Source organism: Osmia bicornis, chromosome 15 (assembly GCF_907164935.1).
Source record: "Osmia bicornis bicornis chromosome 15, iOsmBic2.1, whole genome shotgun sequence".
Lineage (NCBI taxonomy): Eukaryota > Metazoa > Arthropoda > Insecta > Hymenoptera > Megachilidae > Osmia > Osmia bicornis.
Window position 1 is genome coordinate 4,226,648 of NC_060230.1, and position 16,844 is coordinate 4,243,491.

Genomic DNA, 16,844 nt, shown 5'->3' on the forward strand with positions numbered 1-16,844 from the left:
CGTGCGTATCGTGCCCAAAGAATTCGACGTTTCCGAATGCTTGGAGTTTTCGCGAAGATATTGGAATTCTTGTCGCGTTCTAGTCGCGCGCGTCTCGTCACCGAATCGTGCTCATAGAAAAGAAATTTATTACTATTTGCGCACAGTGAAACAAGCGACCGCTGTCACCGGGGGGTGTTTCTCCCTAGCAGCGTTGCGTGAAAATCAACTCGTTCCGAGCGGAAAATTTCAGTGTTACGTGAACGTTTACGTCAAACGCAGGTACTGTTCGACGATAAAGAAAAACAGCCATAGGGTTCGTGGTTCATGGTTATTAAATGAAATATATTATGCAATCCTAGGGCGGTTGTAGTTTGAAGGAGCGGGTTACGTACGCCAGGTTCGCTGCTGAGCTAAAGAAGGAAGCGAAACGCATAGGAAAAAGGAACAGTCGGAGGTCGAAGAGAAACGGGGAACGAAGGAATGTCGCGATTTTATTCCAGGTTGGACAAAACATTTCCCAGCAAGCTCGCCAAAATAGAGGCGTGCACCTGTTCCAACAGAAAAGGAAGATTTCTCTTCGTATCTCTTCGTCTCCATCTCGCGATCTTCAACCTCCTTTTCTACTCCTCTATTTCCTCCGTTTTCTCTTCGTTAAGGTACGTTTCCACGTGACGGTAAATCGCGATATTTAATGCTATAGCAGTAAGGAAATATCCTGACATTTTCGCGTTGAAAAGACAAGTCTCTTTTAAGGTCGAAACTTTTACGGAAAGTATGCCAGCCAATGCGACGAGATTAAACGTCGCGATTTATCGTGACGCGGGAAAAGATACCTTCTTTTGCTTACTTTTCCTTCCCTCCTTTCTCCTTTTTCCTTCGCCCTTTCTTTTCGCCCAAAGATTCCCTTTTCGTTCTCACGGCCATTTTCGTATACGCGCGCTCGTCTTGTTCCTCCCGCTCGTTTCCTCCTCTTCCAGCGACGCTTTTTCTTGCTCGTGTATACGCCATAACGCTATTTCCGTCGGGCCACGGTGAAAATGGTAAGTCGTAAGTCGTAAGTCACTTAATGCTAGTTGAACATCGAGCCTCGCGTATCAAAGGGGACCGTTTTAACAAACGATACGTGCTATCGCGTTGAATGATAAAAGCCCTGCACAGCCTGTTATCGCGATTCGAAGTAGCTCGATAACAAAACGTTACTTAACCCAGCGTGTACCAAGGAGGATCCTTAAAAGATTCAAGGATTTAAGGATTTTCGAAGGAGAAATAGGTACCGAGATTATTATTATTACTATCATTTGATGAAATTTTGGCGCAGCGACCTTCCCGCGGAGAAGGTAACCGGAAAACCGAGTCTCTTTCGAGGAACGGCTCTCGATCTGAAGAGGCCGACCCAGATATTCTGCGTTTCAACTGTGCGAGCTATTTAAATTTTAGCGACACGCGTTTCCCGAGGAAGCACAATTTTCCGACAAAATTGTTTGCGCTTCGACGACCGTCGCGCGTGCAATTCGCAGCCTCGAATTCAACGAGGAACGAAAACGAATTCTCGCCTCGTGTTCTTCGGCTTTTTTTTCCTTTCCTTCTCTTTCAGGGGACGGAGTCGAACGAATTTCCCATGTCACAGTGGACAGATTCCTGCCATATGATACTGTTTTGACCGATACCGTTTGCTACCACGCTAGAATCGTGGAAAGAAAAACGATGGATCGTTGAGAAACCGTGTTCGAAAGAAGAGGGACGAAGATGGGAGGAAGCATTCCCATGGGACCGGCGCGACGCGGCGACGGGAGAAGTTTCTTAAAGTGACTGGAGTCTTCTCTGTCAAACAAAAGCTTATTATATATTAGCTCGTCCCGGTTTGATACGAAGACATTTCTCTTGCAGTTGGACGGAAATGGACGTGTTTGTACTATCGGAAGCTCCGACTGTCTTTTTATTCTCTCTTTATAGTGCTATGTATTACAGAGTGAAACGTGACGCGAGGATAGATGGGTGGCCATATCGTGAGATCCGTGGAAATCTCACTTGCTATAGGGCTGTAGACCAGAGGTCACCGAGACGGATCCGGCCATCCAAAGATTTTCATCCGGCTCCCCCAATTTTATTTATAAATATTAATTTTATAAAATTTTATGATTTGGTTCTATTGTTCTATTGTGATTTGGTACATTTTAATAAAATTTTCCAATATAAATTCCAATGTTTTATTTATAAATATTAATTTTATAAAATTTTATGATTTTGTTCTATTGTTCTATTGTGATTTGGTACATTTTAATAGACATTTTTCAATATAAATTCCAATGTAAACTTTACACGTGCAATGTAAATTAATATTCTAATATGATTTCAATAAGAATAGTTTTTAAAAATTTCAATCCTGCCCGTTTTTCAAAAAGTTTGGTGACCCCAGCGCATCTTTTCCTTGTATCATATTTATTGTAATTATTACAAAGTTCCGGGGAGTCATCTTACGTGTATAGTTTGGTAAAAGCTTGAAGAACATAGAAATTGGATGACCAGACTCGAAAAGCGATACAATGTCGAGGGGAATCGAAGAATGCATCGGTATCCAAATATAAACGCGTAAACGGCACGGTCTACAGGCTGTCTGGTTATTTATCCCGCTTTTCCGAGGTTATCCGGGAAACTTTTGGCAAACGGTTCGATTTGTTTCGCAGGATTGCCGCTTCCGGTCGATGGAAAAATGTTCCGCCGATTCTAATTTTCTGTTGGCGCGACAGATTCGATTCGTGAGCCAATATGATTTTAGTTTCTCGCTCGTTACTGAAAACTGAACGTATTTACTGTTTACCGATCACAAGAAGTCCCGTGAGAATAACGGAATCTAATTAGTCCCATCCCACCTTAGCTTACACGTACTTTCAATCCCGACGTATGATTGGTCGAAGCGGTTACGTTTACTGTTTAGACTCGTGTAAAACTACGGGGTTAGTTGATGTGTGCATAATATCTCCTCTTGCCCCTGTGCCGTTTCCTGAGACTTCTTGTGATCGGTGTAGGAGTAGTAGGAGTAGGCATTTTCCAATGGAAGATAGTTAGAAAATAGAAGAAAATAAATAAAGTACAGTAAGAGTTTTGTTAGAACGGCTATTTAATTAATAAAATAAATGAGGTGAATGTACGCGATAAACCGGAAGAACGTTATTACATGCATTCATTGGTGTAACGTAGGTAAATATGTTCTTTGATTCAACGCCGCCGAAAGGATTAAAGTTGTTGGCATGCTAAGTAGCTACACCCATTACGAAGACGTTCTCGAACGACGATATATCCCGTTCTGGTTGCCTAGTAGCTACGGAAAATACACTTTATTCGTTGTATAAAGCCCTGCTGAATTATCGGATTCGGAAAGAGGTTGGAGACGGTCGCAAAATACCATTTACGTGAGTGCCGGCACGTACATCGGTCCACCAAAGGTAAGGTTAGTTATAAATACATCCTATTCAGAAATAGATCTCGGACTGGTGCAACCGCGAACCGCGAATCGTTCGAACGATTTCGGAATATTTGGATAACTTTGTATCGGACAATGACCCGAAAAAGAAAAGGCTAACGATGACATATTTTCAGCGATTCGAAACCAATATCTTGTGTATTAGATTCAATTTTTCAATGGTTCTAGTTTATTTTTGTAACCAATACAATAAATAGGTGGCCAGTCATTCGGGAAATATATTTTAGACATAAGGCACAGAAAATTCGACGTAGACATCATGTTTAGAAATAAACGTATATTTTAAAAAGAACACCGTGAATTTTTTTGTATTGTATTTATTGAAAAAAGGATCGTAAGCTCCATACAAGCTCATAGATCCGGTACAGCAATAAGTGGTACATATCATTACAGTAAATTCATATAAAGTCAGTAGAAAGGTCAGAGATGAACAAACTTAATTAAATAGAAATATTGTTCTTTTGTAAGAAGCGCGATATAGTATATAGTTCCTTGAGGTGTGGACCGGCGAGAAAGGTCTCTATGCACCAGGGAGGTTGCCAACCCTGACGCCGAAGACCATTAATGAGCTCAGGTCGGTGATCCAGTAGAGGGCACTGCCAGAGTGCGTGATTGAGGTTATCTTCCATGATACCGCAGCGACATAGAGGACTGCTTGTTTGCTTGATCTTGAAGAGGGACTCTCCCAGACTGTAGTGGTCCGATCGAGCTCGACAGATCCACGAGGTGATAACCCTCGGTAAATTTTTCCCCGTAAACCAAGGCTTTCTCGTACTTTGAAAGAATGTCTTGAAGTATTTTATGCCAGTCGGTTTAGGATTGCCTGGTTGGGCCTTGTTATACCAGATAGCATCTGCTTCCTCCCACATTTGAGATGCATAAACTATATGCAAGTCTTGGGGAGGTAGTTTCCAATAGGGATGGTGAGCTGCATTAGTAGCGTGTTTAGCCAGTTTGTCAGCCTCTTCATTGCCAGTCAAGCCCCGATGAGCAGGTATCCAGACAAGTCTAGGTTTATGAGGAAGAGAGATCCCACCAAAATTGTTGATTTTGTTAAGAACCTCTCTTGCGTAAAAGTGGGTCAAGCAGTTGATCGGATTTTGAATGGCAAGGATGCAGCTCAACGAGTCAGTGAAGATAGTAAAAGCCATGTCTGGGTAGTTCTTTGCCAAGTCAAGAGCTCTGGAAATAGCCAAGCATTCGGCAGTAAAAACTGAGGCATGAGAATGAATGCTCATAGCTTCTGCCTGCCCAAGCTCTGGGCAGAACCAAGCAGCCCCAGTGGAAATCCCTGTTGGTGTTTTAGAACCATCAGTAAATATTGGGATGGATCCTCTATAGCTAGTAGAAAGGATCTCTTGAAATTTTGAATTAATGTCATCTGAGTTCTTCAAACTGAGCCCAGTAGTGGTGTCGCATAGAAGTGAGGGTGCAGACTGATCTTGATAAGATCCAAACAAACATTCCTTAGAGTTGATAAGAAGGGGTTTCAAAGACCAAATTTGTTGAATGACACGAATAATGAGATTAGTAGGGCGGCGGATATGTGGTCTGAGATTGTCAATACTGGATAAATATGCAGCAAGTTGACTATTGAGAAAGTGAGCCGAGTTTGTCAATATTTTTGTGATATGCTTTTTACCTAGGTACTCAGCACGTAGAGTAAGGGGTGGAAGTTTGGCTTCAGCGAGGGTAACATTGATAGGTGTGGAGTTCCTCAAACCCAGTGAGAATCTAGCGGCAGCTAGCTGGACTCTCTCCAGTTTTTGGAGGAGCCCATGCTGGTGAGGAGAAAAAATGTGAAGGCAATATTCTATTTTGGAGCGAATGAGCCCTTTATATATGGTCAGAAGAGTGTCAGGGTGAGCACCCCACCAGGTGCCTCGAAGAAACTTAATAACGTTGAGGGTCTTGCGAGTGTGAGCACATAGCTCATTGATGTGGTGAGAAAAGTTAAGTCTTTGATCTAGATGAATGCCTAGGAATTTGACCGTGGTGGATTTGAAGATGACAGATTCTCTAATCTTAATAGAAGGTGTGCCAGCAAAGTTTCTCTTGCCACTGATTATGAGGAGTTTAGTTTTATGGGCTGCGATGCTGAGACCTATTTGCTCAAGGTTTTTGTTTAGTATGTTGGTAGCAATTTCCAGGGATGCAGTGGCACCACTAGGATCATCGCCAGTGGCACAAATAACAATATCGTCGGCATATTTGTATACTCGAATGTTGCTAGGAAGATTGCAGTCGATGTCTGCAATGTAAAGGATGAACAGCAGGGGACTGAGGACGCCACCTTGCGGAACACCAATGTTCGAGAGCCGTGTGATCTCAAGTGGGAATCCTCTATCATCCCGCACCTGGAAATGAGATCTTCTATCCGAAAGTAAATTGGCGATGAAGTGAAGGGGGTTGGCAGAAATCCCTAGTAACTCAAGTTTAGCTAACAATAGATCTGGTAGGACACGATCAAAGGCTGAATCAATGTCAATAAAAGCGGCAGCCGTAGTGCGCCGATTAAGTAGGTTGGTGTGCGCCAGGGTTGTGAAGGCAAGAATGTTGTCAGCGGTGGATCTGCCTTTACGGAAACCGGACTGGAGTTCCGGCAAAAGACCCATCGACTCGAGCCACGAATAGAGTCTCTGAGAGATTAATCTTTCGAGTAACTTGCATAGGTTGGAAGAGAGTGTGATAGGACGAAGACCTTTTTGATTCGGCTTGGGTATGAAGAAGACGGTATTGTCATGCCATTGCTCTGGGAACAAATTGTTCTCATAAATAGAATTAAAGATATCCAATAGTGACAACTTCCACGCAAGAGGAAGGAGTTTAATAAGTTGGTAGTCGATGCGATCTGGACCTGGAGCCGATTTGCAATTAACCTTATTCAAAGCGGAGTTTAGCTCAAAGAGGGTGAAGCCTGTATCGAGAAAAGAGTTGGAATTTCTGGTAGAGAATGTGACACCACGAGAGGCCCAAGCCGGGCAAAGTTTGTCGATCAAATTATGATAATCTTTGAGGCTAGACTGTTGAGTGGGAGCAGTAGAATTAGTCCACTTGTCTTTAAAGACCTTGATCCGTTTCCAGAAGAGGCCTAAATCCGACTGCCGGTTCAGTTCGCTAGCCATTTTTTGAAAACTCTCCTTCTTCTTCTTCCTGAGAGTTTTCCTAGTGGAAGCCCGTTGTTTACTATAAGCAATCCAATCCTGAAAGGAGCCGGTGTGACGCCATTTTAAAAGGCAGGCCTTTCTAAGACGAATCTCCTTGCTGCACTCTTGATCCCACCATGGAACAGGATTTTTGAGACGACCGTTGGAATGTCCTTTTGAAGCAGGAGTAGCAGATTCAGCGGATTGTTGAATCATCTCAACAAAGACGGAATACTGATCGAGAGGTTGCAAGTCGAGAAACTCCTTAGAGAGGAGAACGGGAGTGAGAGATTCAAGATGATCAGAGTAAGCGCGCCAGTCAGTTCGTTTTGTAGTGAGTCTGTTGCGCCGTTGTTTGAAGATGAAGCGGGTAGTCTGCACGGTTATGTGTAAGGGGAAGTGATCAGAACCCCAGGGGTCGTTAATTTGAGAAGTGAGAATTTTGTGAGCAAAATTGCAGGGAGAAATAACAAGATCAAGATTACTGCCTTGTTGGTTGAAGTGTCCAAGATATGTCGAAGTGTTGGTGTTGTGAACCATACAGTTTGTGTCTTCAAGAACTTGAAGAAAATGTTCCCCTGCCCGTGAATTATTTATGCAGTTCCATGCTTCATGGTGACAGTTAAAGTCACCGACCAAAATAAATGGTCCCTGCTGCTGAAGTTGTTGCAGGAGCTGATACCACTTGTCCTGATCGAAATCCGAAGACGGGGGTCTGTAGCATGTGCAAATGGTGAGACGTAAGTCGCTTAGACTAATACGGATCGTGAGTGATTCCGTCAATTCATCATCGATGGAAATGGAGCTGATGTGAGACCAGAGGAGGTTCTTCTTTAAGAAGATGGCGATACCACCACCCCTACGACAAGGCCTGTCTCTTCTGATTATAGAGAAACCAGGAAGACTAAATGACAAGGTAGGGTTGAGCCAAGTCTCAACGCAAATTATAACGTCATATGAGGGCGAAATAAGCTCTAAATCTGGCTTCTTACTGACAATATTCCGGCAATTCCAAAACAGCACATTGAAATTGGCTGTTTGTGAAGTATCCATGTTTACTTGTTTTTGGAGATTGAAGAGGAAGAGATGTTCTTGGCGAGAAATTTGCTGGTGGGAAGAGATTTGGATTTTATGCTGCTGTTTTGTTGGGTTGTTACCCGGTTTGTGTGAGAGGATGTTGAAGGTTTGGAGGAATGCGATGCGAGTTTAGTAGGAGAAAATTCCTTCTGAGGAGATTCCAATGATATCGAAGTGATTGAAGAAGAGCTGCCGACAATGGTATTATTTTTTGAGTACGTTTTTAGGATGTTGTTATTCCATTGACTGGCAGGGCGTTCCTTCTGAATGCCACCGATGGTTCTCAAAGTGTATTCTTTTTTAGATGTAGATGGAGGAAGAGAAGGAAATGATGAGGGATTGGTTGAGATAGCCGATGAGTGTCTTGGAGGTCTTTGTTTTACAAGACCAAGTTTCTCTCTGGTTTGCGCAAGTGCTTCATATATAGAAACATCGTGGAAGGCAAGGGTTCGATTAACCTCTTGGTTGAAGATCATAGTTTGGCAATCCGGGTGGAAGGTAGAGTGGTCACCCTTGCAATGAAGACAACCAGTAGGAGCGTTACAGGAGTGCTGTTCATCTTTTTTATGTTCACCACAGTTGAGGCAGATGGTTGGTCCTCTGCATCTAGAAGCGGTGTGTCCATAGCCTCCGCAATTGACACAGGTTCTTACCCGTTCGATGTAAGGTTCAATATTTTTATTGAGAAGTCCGAACACCTGAATCTTCTCGGGAACTACAGACCCTTCAAAGGTTAGGAGGACGGTTTCAGACGGAACCCAGGATATCTCCTTGGAGTCGGGATCACGTATCTTTCTATTTAGACGTTTTGCAAAGGTGATTTTGCATGGAGAAAGAGAGAGCTCCGTAAGCTCCTCCATACTAACGTCGAGACAAATGCCTTTGAGGAGGCCCTTTTTTTCGATTTTTTGTCTGGGGACAAAAGCCGAAATGCCAGCATCATGAAGAGCAGGAGAGTCCAGGAATAGGTTCGCTTCTTTGCTGTTGTTAAACATTACTTCAGCCCTGTTGAAACCACGAGGCTGCATGGACTGAGCGCCGGATTTTAAAGAACTCACAACTTTGGCGATGGACATCATATTTTGCGACTTGCTTTTTTTGCATCGATCATTATTTAGGGTTAGGATTATGGTGGCCGACCCCTTATACTCCGCAGGGTACCTCAGAGGAGCACGAGGTGGCGCTGTAGTGTCCGTCATGGTGGACGGTTTCCGCTTCGAGGTACCGTTATCTTCGGTGTTTGGGGACGCGCACCTCTTGGTAGCTTCACCTGAATGACTGCCATTCCTTTTATTTAAAGATTTCGTTTTAGGACTGACCAAGGTCCAGCCACCCTGATTATCAACATCCATGTCTATGATGTTAGGAGGAGCCTCCGGCCCCGTGGGGCAGCGGAGGAGGCGTACGATTAGCGCAGAGGAAGTAGCGTGGGTAGGAACCCAACAAAGAACGTGCTAGGGCACGTGTCCAAGGCTAAAACTGGGATATTGCGCCCTAAATAGTCTAGCAGCCCAAAAAAAAAAAAAAGAGTGCTGGATGAAGCAAACAGATCTGCAAAGCAGACACGAGCCACACGAAACAACACAATTACCACAGGATGTACACTTTGAACGAAACGCACAGACGTCCTCTCGCATCAAGGTCACGACCGAGAGTCCCCAAAAGAACACCGTGAATTAAAACATTTTTTAATTCATCGCCAGCGCCATCTATACAGAAACGACGGAAACTACTCAACAACTTACCGACTATCGGGGATAGTCGGTAAGTCGATAACCAGCTTCAGGTAATTCTCAAGTGGTAACGTTAGTGTTCCCTTATTTCAAAGACTAGACATGCCGTTGTTATCAAGGGCTTTTGCATTTGTGCCCTTCTTTCAACACTAGATATGACAGCTTTACCACCAGAACCGGTGGGGCCGTCAGGGCTCCGGGCGTTGGGAGTGGGGGCTCCTGACGCTTTTGCACGGGGCCCAAGTAAAAGCCGGCACTGGGTGCGACCCCCGGTGTCGGCCACATGATAGATGCTCCAGATGGGCACCTATATGGCAGGCGCGGAGAACTCCGGAGTTATACACATAAGGTCCTGCATCCCACCTTTAGCACCAGTGTCGGTCGCCGTGGGGTTTTAGTCAGTAGGAATCTGACACTCCCCCGCTGCCCACCCCCCAGGGAACGGTGGGGGGTCTTATGCAAGATTTCCCCATGTTTAAAAAAAAAAAAAAAAAACATTTACAGCCACTGATTCGAGTATCGGTAGCTGGCTGCTGCGACAAAGGAGAACGCAACCGTAGAGCAAGGTAAAACTCCCTCAGTCTTGTCGCGACCACCGAGGGACGCAGGTCTACCTGTTAAACATACATATACCTTCATTCTATTTTCTGTGTTCATTTAATTAGCTGTATTTAATAAAGATATATATATATTTACATCCCCGGAACCCTTATATTCTGCCATTCTCTATACCCATGTATTCCTTATATCCCTGCTTTCTTTATATCCCTGCACCCCTTACAACTCTGTATTCCTCACATCCCTGCTTTCTTTATATTTCTGCATTACTTACATCCATGTATTCCTATGTATTCCACATACAACCCTGCACCCCTTACAACTCTGCATTCCTCATATCCCTCATTTCTTTATATTCCTGCATTACTTACATCCCTGCAACCCTTATATCTCTCCATCCTCTACATCCATGTATTCCTATGTATTCCACATACATACCTACACCCCATACAACTCTGTATTCCTCACATCCATCATTTCTTTATATTCCTGCATTACTTACATCCCTGCAACCCTTATATCTCTCCATCCTTTACATCCATGTATTCCTACATATTCCACATACATCCCTACACCCCATACAACTCTGTATTCCTTACATTCCTCATTTCTTTATATTCCTGCATTACTTACATCCCTCCAACCCTTATCCTTTACATCCATGTATTCCTATGTATTCCACATACATCATTGCTTCCCTTATATACCTCACAAGACATTGAAAAATCATACTGAATTTAGTTCCTTTTTTCACCGCCAGAGGGCGCTCATTCGACCTCGAAAATTTAGTTCACATTTTTGCCGCTAGAGGGCCAAAATTTCGGCAATGTTTAGTTCCTTTTTCTGAAACCAGATGGCGCTGATTCAACGTCGAGATTTTAGTTCACATTTTTCCCGCTAGAGGGCCAAAATTTCGGCAAAGTTTAGTTCCTTTTTCTGAAACCAGATGGCGCTGATTCGACGTCGAGATTTTAGTTCACATTTTTCCCGCTAGAGGGCCAAAATTTCGGCAAAGTTTAGTTCCTTTTTCTGAAACCAGATGGCGCTGATTCGACGTCGAGATTTTAGTTCAAATTTTTCCCGCTAGAGGGCCAAAATTTCGGCAAAGTTTAGTTCCTTTTTTGGAAACCAGATGGCGCTGATTCGACGTCGAGATTTTAGTTCAAATTTTTCCCGCTAGAGGCCAATTTATTTATAAAGGGATATAGAAATGTAAAGGATGACGTGATATAAGGGATGCAGAGATGTAAAGGATGCATGATGGTAAAGGATGCAAGGAGGTAAAGGGTGCTGAGATGTAAGGAATGCAAAGATGTAAGTGATGCAGGGATCTAAAGAATGCAAGGAAGTAAAGGAAAGAATGCAAAGATATAAGGGATACTGGGATATAGGCTTGAACCCTGCGAGGCCCGCAAATATGGGTAGAATAATAAATAAAATGATAAAATAATAGGGGTAATAAAATCAATACATTCATCCTTCTAATCAGTTTATTCAATAAGCTAAGAAGATAAATACTGCAAATTACATAAACGCATAAAATAAAATAAGGGTACATATATGTTTAACAGGGAGATCCGCACTCTTCGGCGAAAGAATAAAACAATTAATAACTAAAGGGGGTGGCCTTGGCCTATAAAGAGGGATAAAATTATATAAATAACTGGAAAGTGTGAAATAAAAGGGGTCCTCGGCCGAGGCCCTGAATATGGATACAATCATAAATGTTATTCTATTTCGATGAGGTTATTTAATAAGCAAAGAAAATAAATATATAAATAAACTCCGGAAAGAAATTAGAGGACGATTATTATACTGGTTGCCCTCTTCATACGGACCTGGTTTCATTTAGGGGTGTTAGGAACCCCGTTGACCCAATGACGCTCTCTGGATACCGACCTGATATCATCTTGGGGTGTTAGGGACCCCGAAGTATCGACGGCGCTCTCTGTATTCCGACCTGATGTCATCTTGGGGTGTTAGGGACCCCGAAGTATCGACGGCGCTCTCTGTATACCGACCTGATGTCGTTTTGGGGTGTTAGGGACCCCGAAGTATCGACGGCGCTCTTTGCATAACGACATTGTGGTATCTGGGGTGTCAGGGACCCCGATGCACCAGCGACGCTCTTTGGATACCGACATTATGGTATACGGGGTGTTAGGGACCCCGAAGCTCCGGCGACACTGTATACCGACATGATGGCATCTGGGGTGTCAGGGACCCCGATGCATCAGTAGCGCTCTCTGCAGACTTGATGTCATCTGGGGTATTAGGGACCCCGATGCACCGGTGACTCTCTCTCAGTGCCGTAACGAGGGCATGAAGCGCCTGTGGCAAGTGTCTAACTTGCGCCTCCCCGCAACCCATTAATGACAATAAAAATTAAAAATTTTAATGTAACAAGTTAAATTTTAGTAAATGCAATGTTATAAATACTATTAACCACATCATAATGAGTTGCCTGTATATAAAATAATGTATTTGTCAAGGTGTTCGTATGAATAAATAATCTATAACGTAAATAAGAACAAATTTTTATTCATATTCAATGATGACAAAATAAAACAAATACAAAACATAGGTATATGTTAAAATAATATATTAAAAACATAAAACAGTTCAGCATTGGTCATTTTTCTCGCTTTTTTATTTGCAAACATCTATTTTATCGTCATAATTTAATGTTTTTGCAACATTTTTTTCAATTGATATTATAGACATGTTTGTTAATCGCTCTTGTCCAACAGAAGAACGGAGGTACGATTTTTGCGACAGAAACCCAATTGCGCCCGTAGCGGGCGCCTTCGCCATGCTCTCGTTGCAGCACTGCATTAGATGCACACCAACTCGCCGAAACTCATTATCAGTCGAACTGCGCGGGCAAGTATTTACGTTATTTCGTGAATTGCAGTATACATAAACATTAGATTTGACAAGCTAACAGCATCCTAATAGTGGACCGTTAATCGCTATGTCTCAATCCAAAGGTATATTAATGAAAGCATAATTAAACATATTCCGTACGATTAATTTTACTTACAAGTCGCTTGTTTTTAATACGACACATTGTGTACGTCAAATCCATGTGACGATCCGCCGAATCGGCACTTAAAGTATCTTATGAAAATAAACTAATGTAAGAAAGATAGTGAATAACTGTATTCATTCCGACAGGCCAATTTAAGAAAATATTAAAGTATTGACTTTTTCATTTTATGGATAAAGGGAACAAAAAAAATCGTGGACATCACTACAATAAGAAGATCAACATTGGTGACAAGGGGAAAGAAATTGTCGAAAACATAAACGAAAACAGTTTGATTGTACAACAATTTCAAGCTTACTCAGCCGAATTAGTCGAGAGACACGATCGGTTTGAGAGGATTTTAAAAGTTGGTAGAGACATCACTATTGAAAGTAAAAGAATAATTTGTCTTTTACATACCATCGATAAAAAGAGCAAACAAGAAAGTATACTACATGAAGCTGAATTAAGACTGAAAAATGTGGCGCAAAATCTGTTCAGTATTATTGCTCTTGAATTAGAAGATCAAGATGCCTATCAGTATTTTAGAGCTTATCGTAGTGGTCTGGAAGAATACATAGAAGCTGTTACATTTTATCAATATTTACAGTGTGCTAGCATGGAAAATTGGTTAGAACTGGACAAAAAACTTACGTACACAATTACAGATAAATCCAAAGACAGAACTATACGTGCTTTAATCACTCCATATGAATTCATCTTAGCAGTTGCAGATCTAACTGGAGAGCTCATGCGTAAATGTATTAACAATCTGGCAACAGGGGACATAGCAAGTTGTTATCAAACATGTAATTTTGTAAGAAACATATATACAGGTTTCCTTGGTTGTACAAATGCATCCAATAAAGAAATGAACAGGAAACTTTGTACCCTCAAACAAAGCCTCCACAAAATGGAAAATGTTTGTTATACCATTAAAGTAAGAGGTTCAGAAATACCAAAACACATACTTGTGGACGTAGCTACTGAGGAATATGCGGAAAGCGACGAAGGATATCAGGCTTATTAATCATCTGTGAACGTATAAAAAATTAATATTAACAGTGAACTTAAAACTAGCTATAAATATCTAATAAGTAGTTTTGTTTACCTAACAAAATCCTTATGTTTTTTTGTTAAAATAAATGATTCGAATTTTTTGTACTTCAATATCATGAAAAGACCTTCGTAAAATATATTTTTAAATTCTTCTTTCTGTTACATAATTTTTTATAGGTCAATATAAAAATATTTATTATACATTAATATACATTTCGCCATATATAAGCTACAACTACATAAATAATTTAAAAATACCGAAAAATCTTAAAGTATTCAAATATTTATCTTCCTTAATCAATCGTCTTCGCTTCGATTATTATCGGAATATACTTCATCATCGTCGAATTTTTCTAAGTCGCTAGAAGGTTCATACTCAGATTCGTCAATAGATTCTTCCTCGGAAGTATCCTCGAAATCTGATAAAGTGCCTGAGAAGACTGTTGTCTGACTTCGATTTCGACGCTGTCTAGAACATTCATTTCTAGTATTTCTACTAGTATGTTTAAATTGCATTTTATGTTGAGGATTTTTACGATAACATCGCGATCCATAAGGGCATTCTTCTCTGTTGTCAGGAATATTGTAATCTGCATCCTCGGGGTGACTGAATTCAGCCTTATGTTGTGGATTTTTTCTATGATCATAAAATCTCTTTCTAGCAACTATAATAGTAAAATGAAAAACAAAATTACCTGTAGCATTTTTCGCCATATTTGCATTTCTCCCTTCTGGGAGTATTTACTGTTGTAGTAGTAGTAGAAACATTTGATTCACCTTAAATGAATAAGATATTTTGATTGGACTTACTACAGATATTTCAATATTTCACTTATAAAAGGAAAACTTTAATTGATATTAAATATTTAGAATTATCTCACTTGTAGGAATAGTTGTTTCTGCTTTACTTTCATTTTGTAAGTTATTAACATCTTCCTCTTCTTTACAAGGTTGATCTGTATTTTGAAGTTCAGATGTTAATTTATCACTCGAATCATACTCTTTACCTTTATCCTTAGAACTGTTATGTAAAAATACAAAGAAAGTTATGAAATAATCTATAATCATTTTATAATTACAGTAGTGCCCCGATAGTAGACACACTTTTGCGTCTATTATCAGGGTGCTACTGTGAATAATGAACTGGATATAAATACATAACCTTGCACCACAAACTTCCTCACATTTCTCTTCTGTCGTACTTGTGATATCTTTAAGATTTGACAAATTATCATCTTTTGAATCAGTGTGATCAGGTTTTGCTTTAGTTATATCATTATTGTTATTCTCACTTATCATTTCATTTAATATATCACAGGGAGTTCCTAAATTATCTCCTTCTCCTGATTTTGAACAACATTTTTTACCAGACATGTTGTAATCTATAGCATCATTAACCTATAATTTGATCATTAAAAAATATTAAATTAAATTGCATTATCATTCAAAATATCAGTTTAGTACTTTTCGTTTCAATGTATCCATATTGTCAGGTACTAATAAAACTTTAAACCAACACTTGTCAGGTATCAAAGAACAAATATCTCCTGGTTTTATTGGAACAGTAATACCCAGTTTAAGAAGTTTCCACTGTGAAGATTCAACAGATTTCATGTAACATGGTGAAATCTGACGCTGGAAAATAAATCCTATAGAATACTACTCGTATATTACACCAGATCTGTATAAAATTTACGTTTGTCTCACCGGCGTTATTGTCATTTCATTATCAGATGTTACATATATTGTAACAGCGTGCTTGATAGCTCCATTATCGTCACACTAAAATTAGAGTATTAAAAAATGTAAACGTTTATTCAATATTCTCAAATCCTAACAACGTAAAAATCTGTCGATTGATGCAATGACTGGACAACAAAACGTTCAGGCGATGATCTTTAGCGCATGCGTGAAACCGTATATTTCAAACCAAACAACTACTTTGTAAGCAAATTGCATTAATATCATACTTGTTACTTTTTTCTTTAATGAAATTCAATGTAGTAATGATATCTACTTACTCCAGGTACAACACTACGGCCAATAATGTTATTACCTATTTGTAGATCAATTTTTTGCACTAGGTCATTATCAACACGAAGTATTTGTAATTTTTTCATTATGATCATTCAACAAATTTTTTAGTTGATACAAAATTTTTTATAATGTAAAAAGGATACAAAACACAATTTTGCTGCATTAGAAAATAAACAAACGAAAAAGGAAAAAACAAATTTAACACACATCATATATATACCACACATACAAAAGTACATGTATTAAAACTTCATTGTCTGAAAATGTTGAACACATTTTCCCGGCGGCACCTTTGAAGTCATTGATTGGAAGTCATGGCCGGCACCAGGGGTAACCTCCGCTGTCGGTCAAGAAGATGGCAATTAAAGAGGTTACAGCCAGTTGCTTTTAGTTCCTGGACTTCGGGTACCAAAGCAACTTAAGTATCAGAAACATACGAGATCAAAAGAGGTGAAACACACCTCTTTTGCAGGCATGTCCTCCTGCTAGTAGAATGCCTCTTGACATTAGAAAGACATGAAAGTGAAGGAGGGTGCGTACACCTCTTTTCGCATCATGTATTCCTAATATTCACGTTAGAAAAGAGCCCTCAAGAAGTGATCTAGGAAAATGAAGTCTCATACTAGAGGAATATATGAAAAAATACATACATACACGTATTTTACAAAACTTAAAAGATCCATGAAAGTGATTGCAATAGATATGCATTGAATTTAGAATAATTACATAATATTACCTTAAGT

At 40.4% G+C, this 16,844-nt stretch overlaps 2 protein-coding genes across 3 annotated transcripts; one reads left to right on the forward strand and one right to left on the reverse strand.

The window, feature by feature from the left end:
• Positions 1 to 12,731: 12,731 nt before the first annotated feature.
• Positions 12,732 to 14,169, forward strand: LOC114878493 (translin-associated protein X). The gene is made up of 2 exons (XM_029192371.2): positions 12,732 to 12,967; positions 13,206 to 14,169. The coding sequence occupies exons 1-2, from the start codon at positions 12,952 to 12,954 to the stop codon at positions 14,033 to 14,035; spliced, it is 846 nt and encodes a 281-aa protein (XP_029048204.2). The 5' UTR covers positions 12,732 to 12,951; the 3' UTR covers positions 14,036 to 14,169.
• A 73-nt stretch (positions 14,170 to 14,242) lies between these two features.
• Positions 14,243 to 16,193, reverse strand: LOC114878491 (aprataxin and PNK-like factor). 2 transcript variants are annotated; one of them, XM_046288871.1, is made up of 7 exons: positions 16,086 to 16,193; positions 15,772 to 15,846; positions 15,529 to 15,699; positions 15,227 to 15,462; positions 14,946 to 15,085; positions 14,760 to 14,841; positions 14,243 to 14,701 (listed from the first exon to the last, which is right to left on the reverse strand). In XM_046288871.1, exons 1-7 carry the CDS (start codon positions 16,191 to 16,193, stop codon positions 14,362 to 14,364), a joined length of 1,152 nt encoding a protein of 383 aa, XP_046144827.1. In that variant the 3' UTR covers positions 14,243 to 14,361. The 2 variants fall into 2 exon arrangements, with proteins under 2 accessions (XP_046144827.1, XP_046144826.1); XM_046288870.1 differs by lacking the exon at positions 16,086 to 16,193 and having other exon boundaries at positions 15,529 to 15,693; positions 15,772 to 15,939.
• Positions 16,194 to 16,844: the final 651 nt, after the last annotated feature.